Genomic DNA, 12152 nt, shown 5'->3' with positions numbered 1-12152 from the left:
TTGGCGGGCGCGCGCCGGATTCGGCTGTGCGCCCACCGATAATTAAAAGGGCTATTAAGGCCATTAAGGAACTAATTAATTTCAAACTAATGCTGCCCACCCAACCTTTATGGTTGGTGGGCAGGTGAAAAGGCCAAAAGGCCTTTATGTTTTTTGGAAAACCTCATCGACGAGCAGGATGAAGTTTCCTAAAACTTTTGCAACTTGAATAAAAACTTCTTTTGGAAAATAAAAACATGTCCCATCTCATGTGACACAGTCACATGAGAGGACATGTTTCATTAAATTTTTTATTTTTCAAAAACGCTTCAATCTCCCTGAGGCAGCTCCGTGCTTCAGATAGATTGAAACGCTCTTTCGCGTGCACACACGAAAGAGTGCTGGACCCAACTGTCCGTCCTTCCCTCGCCCGCACAGGTAGCGCTCACTGCTCGCATATTATGCTGGGCGGATCTTAACTGGCCTACCCGCGTAAAATGACAGTGCTGCTCCTTGACCGCCTCTACCCGCTTCCGCCAAGCCTGCCCAACGTGGGAAAAATTCATGCCTATAATTATGATGTGGGGGCAGCAGGATGAAAATTCCTGGCCACTGCATTTGCAGATGGATACTCATGAGGGTCTAACAGTTATTACTATAGTACTACAATTGTGGGATTGATATGGTGGTGTCTTTCCTTAGTCTTGTAGCTCAGCATTCATAATGATGTCAACTGGAAACTCTGTCAAGGGAGACTCATGGTCAAGCATCTGTTCCTCCAAATGAACTCATTACAAATGCTTGGCTGAGCTCCAAGACTCACAAATGGATTAGGTCAGCAGGGGTTCAGTTTTGACTGGTGAAATAGAGTTTTTGCTTTGATTGTTTGACATTCTTTTGAGGTTATAGGTTATTTTTTCTTTGTTCTGTTTTGTCAATGTCTGCAAGTTTAGTTGGGCAAGATTTAGAGGAATGAAGTGAGAGAAAGCTCCTGTTACAGGTACAGTGAATGACTCTGTCTGATGAGGGTTGAAAGTAGAACTGTATTTTTCAAAGTGGATTTCTGAACGGGTATTTTCCCCCTCAGCATTTCAAGACTTGCCATTGTTATATTTTATGACTCATTGGTTCTGTACATAATGCATACTTGGTAAGTGAGCACAGAGAGGGCAGGGGGGCATGGAGGGCATTCGGGGGCTTGGGGAGACAAGGTTTAAGTCCTTTAAATCTACCTTTCAAAAGGTTACCAAACCCAGTCTGTGATAAACCGCTCCTCTGAGGGGCTGTGAACCATGAGTCATCGAGAATCCCTACTCCAATAAAAGTGCATGGGGCATAAGGTGTCAATGCCTGCAATGGAGCCAGCCAAGTCTGGAGTGCAGAAAGGGGGCTTGCTACCTGTACCCTTATCCTGTGTTGATGCCAAGAGTGAGGGAGGGAATCATGGAATTGGGCCCCACCCACCATTTTTTAATGCCTCCGGAGTTGGCCTGGCTCCACAAAAATCCAAGCCTATAAGTCCAGTGATAGCCTCCTTTCTTTTGCTGTGCAATGGGAAGGGGGTGAGAAGGGGAGGAGGTGTCGCTGGAGTGTCGAGACATAATATGCCCATAAAAGGTCAGGGAGGGCTTCTGTATTTTGCAATGTAACTGCGTTGGAAAAACTCTGCCGAGACCTGCAGCCCATCAGAGGCCTCCAAGTTCTTCATCGCTTGGCAACGCCACTGGGACGTGGTGGCTGCTGCCTGTGCTACATGCACCCAAGTCCAAGGATTGCTGATGTACATCAGGTACACAGGTGAGTGATGGCAGTGGGGGTTAGCAGAGTGGGGTTCACAGGGGAGTGGGGTTTGCTCTCAATGGGCCCCTCCTATTCCCCATTCCCTATGCTGGGTCCCTTGATCAGTACCTTTGAACGAGGGACCCTGTCCCCTGGAGCCCCCAGACAACATGCCACAGGATTTGATTGTTGGGCTTCCCACATGGCAAGCCTGCCACATGCTGCTGGGTGAATACCATGGGTCTTCTGCCATGGAATTAATTGGGCCAGAGGTGGGAATGCAGCAGGGTCCCCACTCACCACCCTCCTGCCTAATTAAAGGGCCCCCTGCTACCAAACCCACCATGGGGAGGGCATTAAATTCTGCCCTATGACCCCTCTTGTTATCTGTACTCTTTCCAGACAATGGACTTTCCCACTCATACAATTTGTGCCAATACTCTGTAAAACGGAATGTGACAAAGAATCTGTCCTATCAAAAATCATTTACCACATTTGAATCTTGTGGAGGTTGGCACCTGTGGAAACTTTGCCCAAAGGTGACCTTTAAAACACTTTACCGTACGACCATAATTGAAACAACAGAGACTCAAGTCTATTGCTGCAAGGGACTTGAGCAAAATGGGCATTACTATGTACTTTTCAAGCACTGGAGAATAAAAGAACTGCACTTGTTTAACTATATCATGTAAAGATACAGGATAGTCCATCTCTGGCATTTTGACTTATTTTAGACTGATGGGATGAAAATTTTCTTTGTCTGTTACCTGTATCACAGAATCATAGAATCACAGTGCAGAAGAGGCCCTTCAGCCCATCGAATCTGCACTGACATGTGAGAAACACCTGACCTACCTACCTAATCCCATTTACCAGCACTTGGCCCATAGCCTTGAATGTTATGACATGCCAAGTGCTTATCCAGGTACTTTTTAAAGGATGTGAGGCAACCTGCCTCCACCACCCTCCCCAGGCAGTGCATTTCACATCGTCACCACCCTCTGGGTAAAAAAGTTTTTCCTCACATCTCCCCTAAACCTCCTGGCCCTCACCTTGAACTTATGCCCCCTTGTGACTGACCCTTCAACTAAGGGGAACAGTTGCTCCCTATCCACCCTGTCCATGCCCCTCATAATCTTGTACACCTCGATCAGGTCGCCCCTCAGTCTTCTCTGCTCTAACGAAAACAACCCAAGTCTATCCAACCTCTTTTCATAACTTAAATGTTTCATCCCAGGCAACATCCTGGTGAATCTATCCTGCAACCCCTCCTGTGCAATCACATCCTTCATATAATGTGGCGACCAGAACTGCACACAGTACTCCAGCTGTGGCCTCACCAAGGTTCTATACAACACCAACATGACCTCCCTACTTTTGTAATCTATGCCTCGATTGATAAAAGCAAGTGTCCCATATGCCTTTTTCACCACCCCACTAACGTGCCCCTCTGCCTTCAGAGATCTATGGACACACACGGCAAGGTCCCTTTGTTCCTCAGAACTTCCTAGTGTCATGTCGTTCATTGAATACTTCCTTGTCAAATTACTCCTTCCAAAGTGTATCACCTCACACTGTAAAGTCTTATGTGCGGCAAATTCTTAGCCATGATAGTGTAAATGGGCACAAAAGTGCCTCTAACTTAGCATATATTAACACAAATTGTCACTCAAAAAAGATATAAGAAATGGAATCACATTACACTGGGGAAGCAAGGTTGGGGACAGTGCAAAGAGTGCTTTACTTTGCATCTACTTATGTTTAGTCTTCTGGACTGGGTCCTTTATGGCTTCTCCCTGGAGATTATATGGCTGCATTGTGGAGGTGATTGTAAGGAGGAGATATGCAGGGTTTTGGGAGCTGGGTAAGCATAATGTCAGAAATTGAAAGTATTCCATTACTCATAACCAATGGTGTTGCACAAGAATGCGTAAAAGCCAATTATGAACCTGTTAGCTACTCCATGAATTATGCCATCTAGTGGCCTGGATGGAAAGCAAATAGAATGAACCAACTTGCAACTGGCGCAGTCGATATTGGCGTGAGGTATCTTATAACCCAAGTATAATAGGTCTGATGGTCTGATGGTCTTCCTTGTGGCAAAAAAAAACCTTTTCATTTAGGATTGTGTCCTTGCCCTGAAACCCAAATGACTGTCAGGGGTGAAATTCACCTTAGGCAGGGCCAAAAAGTGGCGGCAGTGAATCTGTCACCTATGATATGCCCTGCTTTAAATTCAGTTCCATTGAAGGCAAAGGAATTGAATATTAGAGGGGATGCATAATGGGCACCAGATGCAATCAGCACTCATTTTGCGTTCTTGGTCAAGTTGGACTTCACCTGCTGCATTGTTAAGTATAGTATTAATGTTGTCTTATTGACTTTGTACTTAAAAAAAAATTCACATATCAATGAGAGCTTTACATCAAGTTATGCTAGTTTTCAAAATACTGCGTGGATCATTAATATCAGGTCATTGAAGTGATACTGTACAAATCACTAGGATTTTGACATTTAGCACATGGACACCTCACACACTTGGATGAAATTCCTCTTTTCAGGATTTTAACGTGGACATTAATCAATTGAAAATAAATGGCTTAATAGCCTCATTAACAAAGTGGATATTGGAATATCAGACGAATGGGCGCAGTGGCTGAACTGTAATATTCTCACAGGTTATTCTTAAGGTTGAGGAGTGTTAAGCCCTACTGATTTGCCACATATTTGATTACCTCAGCTTTGAACAGGAGCAAGGAGTTTGCCTCACATCCAGGAATGTGCCCGACGGAAGAGAAAGCCATGGGGAACCAGACCTGCAGATGGGACATTGACTGTCCAGGACTGCAGAAATGCTGCAACATCAGCGGGGAGTCAGTGTGCATCTCACCTATCCCAGCAGGTACTGCACTATGCTGATAGATTCGACACTGTTTTTTAGGTATGTTTCCCTCTTGCTTCCACCCCCCAACTCTAGTTTCTTTTCTTCCAAGTCGTGGGGTTACTGAGTGACTTGTGGAAGCAAGTGAATGATTTCAGATAATTGGCAAAAGAGCCACTGTGATGATGAATCATAGGATCATGGAATGGCTATAGCACAGAAAGAGGCCATTCAACCTGTTGAGTTTGTGCTGGGTCTCTGTGTGAGCAACTGAAGCAGTCAGCAAGTTGTTAGAACCTGGATTACACTGCCTGGAAGGATGATGGAAGCAGATTCAATTGTAATTTTCAAAAGGGAATGGATAAACACTTGAAAAGGCAAAGGTTGCAGGGCTGTGAGGGGAGGGCAGGGGAGTGGAAGTAATTGGATAGTTTTCTCAAAGAGCCAGCCAAGGCACCAATGGTCTGAATGGATTTCTTCTGTTCTGTAAGATTCTATGATTACCTGAAGCCTCCAGAGCTCAGTACTTGTGGAGAATGCAACATGAAGCTTCTCCCTGCATAAACAAAAAAACGTTTGCTGAACACTTAGGCCTGAGATATCACACCCAATATATATTATACAACAATAACTTATTAAAAAATCATAAATACACACCTTGAGCCAATTGTTTCAATTTGTGTGGGATGTATTTAATGTGTCCCCACAAAATATCTGCCTTAGCTTTGTATCAAAAAGCAACGCAGTCAATTCCACCAATTAATCATAAATCAGCCTGCTTGCTAATTAACAGAGAAATAAGACGAAGTCTCGGTGGAATCTCCCTCTTGTTTTAGTTGCTCAATCATTAGTAAGCGGGAGTGCTGAAAGCATGACAAGTATATGCATTAGACCCCATTGAAAGCGACACCCTCTTTGTTTAAATGTAATTAGCAAATATTTTCATGTTTTACTCTCCAGGCTTCAGAGGTAATGATGCAGTTTGTGGCCAACTGCATGCAATGTGTGTGATTCCATGCAGAAAACAGTGGTCAGCTGTTCTGTGGTAGACAAAGCTGCCTGAACAAAGTTCCCCCCATTTTGACTTACTTTTGTCACATCCAACAGTGAATGGGAGTGAAAGTGCCGTAATGTCACTCACTGTTCGTCAAAAGGGAATGCCAGGTCATCGAGCTGGGCTTGTTCCAGTAGGGCTGGGAGTAAGGTTATAGCACCACCTTTCAAGGAACTAAGAATTGCAGGCATTAACTATGGATTTCAATGGACTGGAGTCATTTGAGACTTGAAACGGCTTGTATTTATATGCAGCATTTACCATGGCAAACCCGTAGATTTCAAAATAAAAGCAAAATATTGCAGAACCTGGAAATCTGAAATGAGAGCAGAAAATGCTGGACAAGCTCAGCAGGTCTGGCAGCATCTGTGGAGAGAGAAACAGAGTTAACGTTTCGAGTCCATTTGACTGTTGATTTCAAAGCTGGGCCAACGTTGTTCTCATCAATCTCAAAATTCCTCAAAAAAATAGGTGTTCAAAATTGAGAGGGATTTTGATAGAGTAAGCAAGGACAAACCATTTCCACTTTGGTGACCCAAATAAACAAATTTAAGGTAGTGCATTGAATGATAGAATGGTTATAGCACAGAAGGAGGCCATTTGGTCCACACTGTTTGTGCCGGCTCTCTATAAGAGATACTCAGCCATTTCCACTCCCCAACCTTTTCTCTGTAGCATTGCAAATTCTATTCCTCTGCAGGTAATCAACCGATTCCTATTTCATTTTGATTTTGATTTTTCACTGGCTAAAGAACCTAAGGTGGGATGCCGGGAATGTTTTCTTTTAACTCAGCGAGCTGTTGCAATCCGAAATGTACTGTCTGAAAAAGTTGTGGAAGCAGATCACCAGTGACTTTCAAAGGGGAGCTGGATGCTGACTTGAAAAGGGATAACAGATAGGGCTATTGGGCAATAGTAAAGGGAATGGGACTAATTAGATAGCTCTTGCAAAGAGCTGACACTGGCATAATGTGCCGAGTGACCTCGTTTCTGTGAGTGATTCTTTTCCTGCCTTTCCAACTTTCATATAGGTCCAGTCCCCACTGTCAATAGATAGTGATCAGGACCTAAACTGATTTCTCCTTTCCCTGGTCCTGAGCTGTTGTAGCTGCAGAAACCATATCGCTGCCTTGGCCGAAATTAACTGTCCGAGGATTGAACCTGGGACTTTTCTAGTCTGTATGAAAGTAAGAGTTTCCAAAGAACCTTTTAAAGAACAGGATGTTGGTGAATGCAATGGCTCAGTGAGATTATTTCCAGTTAGAGTTGAATCCTTGTTACACTTGGGTGTTTCACAGATACTGGGGAGGTACATAGAGCTACAGGCTGTGGTAGTTTTATTCATCCTGTTCTTGCCAATCAGTTCTTGTGTTGAAGTTGTTTTAGAATTCAATAAAATCCAATCTATGATGAGAAATGAATCACAACTGTGACTATTAAGGTGCAAAGCTATTTAACCTGCAGTAGTTCCTTCTTGCTAATACACTCCATCTTGTAGGCTACTGGGTTGGTTTAACTGGCTGTTCAATTGACCCAGTGTCAGGTTGTTAAGGGAACATCTCCAAATGGCGCACTCAACTGATCTGAAATGCCACTTACCCTGACACTGTGGCCTGGAAATGATCCCGCTTGTAAGAGATTTGGATGAAGTTACTTTGGCAGTTGCTTTGATGGAAAAATTAAGAAATGAATGAACGCAGGCGGCTTAAGTGTCTGCACACTAATATTGAGGAATTATAGCTAGCTTCATCCATTTTTAACCATGTAAAACAGTGGCTAGAAATTAGGAAAAAAGCTTTAATAAATTATGATCAGTATGGAAATAGGGTGAAAAGACACCAGAATCATGTTTATAAAGAGCTTCCAATACTTGCAGCTGGCATTCTTTACCCAATTACTGGTTGATGTGGGTGAGCATGTGCAAGATGTGTTCACTGAGGATATCACGTCATTTTCTGATTTCTCCTTTAACAGTGGGAGAAGGATACTTCAATTTGTTGATTGAAGTGAAGCAAGATTTTGAGCAGACCGAGTTTGATCTTATGAATCATCTGAGATTCTTACACTCAGTGGTATGTCAACCATTTATTCATCTCTATTTTAATAGATTATTGATTGTATTAATATTAATTAATTATTTATTTATGCTGCATTTATTATTTCACTTCCCTCCCGGGTACGCCCGTGCGCAGTTAAACGTGGAGATCCAGATATTGCTATCAATTGCAGGGGAGTAACGGCTAATAGTTTCACGGTCAATACTATCACAAAGTCTGGGCCATTCTGTCATGTCACAGGAATTCCCAGCATTCTGCTGCAGTTATTGTACTTTGCTGTGTGGCCTGCAGTGTATTGTATCAGCAAAGATCTGTTGGTAGCGCCGGGTTCGAAGGCTGTGGGCTTGACAGTCCCACTCTAGAGAGTTGAGCATAAAATTTGAACTGACATTTAAGTGCGGTACTCTGGGAGTGCTACACTACTGGAGATGCCGTCTTTCTGATGAGATGCTAAACGATGGCTCCAGCTGTCCTCGTAGGTGGATGTCAAAGACCCCGCAGCACTATCTTGAAGTGGAGCAGTGGTGTCCTCACCAGTGTTCTGGCAGACATTTATCCCTCCATTATTAAAACAGATGACTGAGGCACGTAACTCAATGCTGCCTGTGGGAGCTTACTTTGCGTAAATTGGCTGCCATGTTAACCAAATTACAACAGCTCCTACATTTCAAAAGCACATCAATGACTGTAAAGTGCTTTGAGGCCCTGACGATTTGAAAAGCATGATAAAATCTGCTCTAACTGCAGCAACTGCTCACCGCTAATTCTAAAGGAATTTTTCCCAGTGTAAACCTTAAGGGCAGGATTTTTACCTCGTGGGCGGGCACGGTGGGTGGGCCTGGGAGCAGCCGCCAAACCGCCCGCCGCCCGCGATGGGGCCAGGACCGTGATTTCACGCTGGCTGGCCAATTAACGGGCAGCCAGAGTGAAGGGCGCGCTCAGAGCCTCAGCGCTGCTGGGGTGTGGGGGCGGGAGGAGCGCGGGCGCTGAAGTGCGCGCGGGCGCTGAAGTGCGCATGTGCGTACCAGCCGCGCTCAGTGAAAGCTCCTTGAGGGCTCAGAGCTGCCTCAGGGAGCTGAAGATTTTTTACCATGACAAATTAAAAATTGAAAAATAAGGAAAGCATCTCCCCTCATGCGACTTTGTCAAGTGACATGTTAAAAATGAGTTTTAAAAGTTGTTTTTTTTTAACCAGTGGTCGAAACCTCATCCTGCCCTTGGATGAAGTGCCCCAAAAAATGCAAAGGCTGCTTGGCCTATTCGCTTGCTCGCTCGCCAACCGCAAGGTTGGATGGGCAGGAAAAAATTCAATTAATTCATTAATTAATGGGCTTAACAGTCCCCTTAATTGTGGGCGGGCACGCTGCCCACTCTCGCGCACGCCCACGACTGAAATATTACGTGAGTGTGTGATGACATTGGGACGCTCGCCCGATGCCATTGCGTGCTGTTTCACACTCGTGAATGTCGGGGCACGCACTCGCACGCTGAGCTGAAAATCCTGGCCTGAGGGTTTGCCACGATGGTTTGCTAAATAATGATTTGCTGAGTAGCAAGATCCATGACAAAGCTTGACATTAAAGCTCTCCTTTCGCTATGGATTAGGATCTGTTGCCGGGATAGTTCAATCGCTGTTCAAGGCCCTGGCGACAGTGAATATGTTGATCTCTAGTCACCTGCTCTTGAAAACCTATCTGTGACTTCACATTGCCTCTTCTGCATTCACTCCAGGTGACTGGCGCTCTGGATCCATTGAACTCCTCGATGTATCACATCCACACCCAACGAGATGGAGAGCACAAAATTGTGTCAAAACTTCTGCTGGGCACCAGGCCTCCAACTACACTGGGGAACATATCTAAAGAGTTGCAAAAGGTTTTAATAAATGTTGCTGAAGTTTCTCACTTGGAAACCGAAGGTATATTTTAACTTTCATATATATTTAGATAAAAGTTGATAATAACTGATATGGAATTATTGGCTGGAATTTTATGACCCATGTGGGAGTGGGCTGGGGGGTGGGGCACATAAAATCGGATGGGATAGATGGGGAGCTGCAGGGCCCATCATCTACTTGCCTCTGCTGGCTTATATATCAGGCAGTGGTGACATTATAAGCATTGAATCAAATGCTAACCCAACATCAACTATCTTTAATCATGAGTGCACAAGATATTGTGCTAGAAATTCCTTTCTTATTATTCACTACTCAGATCTTTGCATGTAACATCTTCCTCACCACCAGTACCATTGGCATCATTTGCTAACTGTTGTTCCTCATCCGCCAACACAAAAAGCCAGAGTCAGATCAAAGACAGTTAATATACCAGTGGCAGCTCCAACATCTTTTACTACAGATCTGCATCCATCCCATAGTAGCATTTCTCTGGACAGACGACATCTTTGGATTCCCGGATGCTGCATATTAGCTCTGATGATACCACTTTCAGGTCAAATAATCTGACGTTGTGACTTCCTCCCAGGACTATGAGCTGCTGAATTCAGAGTGGATATGTTGACAGTGGGAACGTGTGTGGCCTGTCTGCCTTTAGGCCAATTGAGACCCTTAAGTGGCCAAATTGTCTCTTCCTGCAACCAGTAGTAATTTACCAGTGGTGGATGGGCACTTTGCCATCGGGGGAGGTGGCCCCATAAAACCTGGTGAGCTCTATGGATGGATCCCTCTTGATTGGGCATCATATGGCCCACGGACTGGCCAAGGGCAAACCTGCTGGAAGCCCTCCTTCCCACCGGTCTCATGATCGTGACTAACTCCACCCCCTCCTCACTACGGCCTGATTGGCTCTTGTGAGCACTCACTTAATAGTACGCTGGGCCTACTCTGTTGCTGCTAGTCTTGCAGGGGCTCCTGCAGATCCAGCAGTTGCCATTCCTCCCAGTGGTGCTGCTGGGACTGAAGAGCAGCCAGCCGACTGATTGACTAGAGTCTCTTGGAGGGGGGACATCTTGTCTCAGAGGGGCAGAAGCCACGACTTCAAGCAGTCAATTGCCTGCTCAATGCCAAATTGAGTTGTGACTTCTAGGGCTGGTGGAGGTGCACTTTCCCTTGACTTTCCTGCCAGGAGGCAGGGCCATCAACTCCAAATAAAATCTTAGCTGTTGTAAATAAATAGAGAAAATGTAGTGCAGTGAACCTTTGACTGATCATGCCTCCGTCATTCTCCTTTACACAACACCGTTAACATAGTGAAACATCCCAAGGCGCTTCACAGGGGTGATACCAAACAAAACTTCACACAGTCATATAAGGAGAGACTAGGGCAGGGTTGATTAAAGTGGTAAGTCTTAAGGAGTGTCTTAAAGGAAGAGAGAGAGGTAGAGAGCTTTAGGGAGGGGATTCGGGAATTCAGGGCCTCAATAGCTATTGTCACGGTTGCCAAGAGTGGAGCAATAGAAATTGAGAAGGCATGAGAGGCCAGAATTGGAGGAGCGCAGAGATCTTAAAGAGTTGTCGGGCTGGAGGAGGTTCCTGAGATAGGGAGGAGCGAAGATACCTCAAGAGAAAACATGTGGCTCTGCAGGGAGCTTTCAAATTACAAGTTACCCTTTGCCATTTTAGAGTTGAAGGTTGACTTTGCACTACGGCCGTGGGCTTCCTTCTTTCTGCCTCAATCATTCAATTTTCCCACTTGGGTTCCTGGCTTTCTGCCAGAGAATTTGTATTTTTGTTCCCGCAGTTGTTTTCTCTCCTTGCCTGCTCCTTGGAAGGCATCGACGTTTGAGGTATGGGCCACAGGTGTCAGTATGCCTCTTGCACCGCTCCCAAGTGTGTGTCTGTGTATGTGTATGTCTGCGTGTGCCTGTGTGTCTGCTTGCGCGTCTGTCTGTGACCTGGTTATGGGGGCTGCGGCATGTTTGCATACTTTCAACTACTGGACAGCAAATAGGAGCAAAAATCCAGGTGGACCTGCCTATTCTTTAACCCAGGGGTACTGAGGCCAATTAGAACTCCTTATTGTGTTTTCCTGCAAGGGTTCCTATCTCTCTAACAAGTGTTTGAATCGCATGGCAAGAACAGGAGACAATCTACGTGCAGAGATGGTAGTTTTCAGTTCTGACAATGTTATTGGAGGAGAGATGATGATGGAGAAATGTTTTTGGATTGCAAATGCCTTCCACGATCGCACAGCAAACTTATTCATCCGAGCCACACATGCCAGAAAGATCCCAGATCTGACCTCTGGTCAATACTGAGCCACTTGACCTAAGCTGGGGTGCTGTTAGGCGGTGCTATAATGGGAAGTATACTCTTGGGGAAATTAGCTGTGGGCAGATTTTAATGCCCACCCGATGGTGAATTTGGAGGTGGGGCAGCATTTAATCCGGCGGGTGGGGACACTGTTGCATTCCCACCTTTGCCCTGATTAAGTCTGTGGCAGAA

At 45.0% G+C, this 12152-nt stretch overlaps 1 protein-coding gene across 1 annotated transcript in view; it reads left to right on the top strand.

Annotated features, from left to right (window-relative positions):
• LOC121290415 (uromodulin-like 1) overlaps nt 1-12152 on the top strand; it is a 96932-nt gene that overhangs the window by 4714 nt on the left and 80066 nt on the right. Inside the window, exons 3-7 of the mRNA XM_041210855.1 lie at nt 1653-1776; nt 2161-2319; nt 4499-4660; nt 7668-7765; nt 9482-9668. Coding sequence (XP_041066789.1) covers nt 1653-1776; nt 2161-2319; nt 4499-4660; nt 7668-7765; nt 9482-9668 — 730 coding nt within the window. The remainder of the gene's footprint in view (nt 1-1652; nt 1777-2160; nt 2320-4498; nt 4661-7667; nt 7766-9481; nt 9669-12152) is intronic.

Source organism: Carcharodon carcharias, chromosome 18, assembly GCF_017639515.1.
Source record: "Carcharodon carcharias isolate sCarCar2 chromosome 18, sCarCar2.pri, whole genome shotgun sequence".
NCBI classification, from domain to species: Eukaryota; Metazoa; Chordata; class Chondrichthyes; order Lamniformes; family Lamnidae; genus Carcharodon; species Carcharodon carcharias.
The sequence above is the reverse complement of the archived record's forward strand: the minus strand, read 5'-3'. Positions and strand labels throughout refer to the sequence as shown.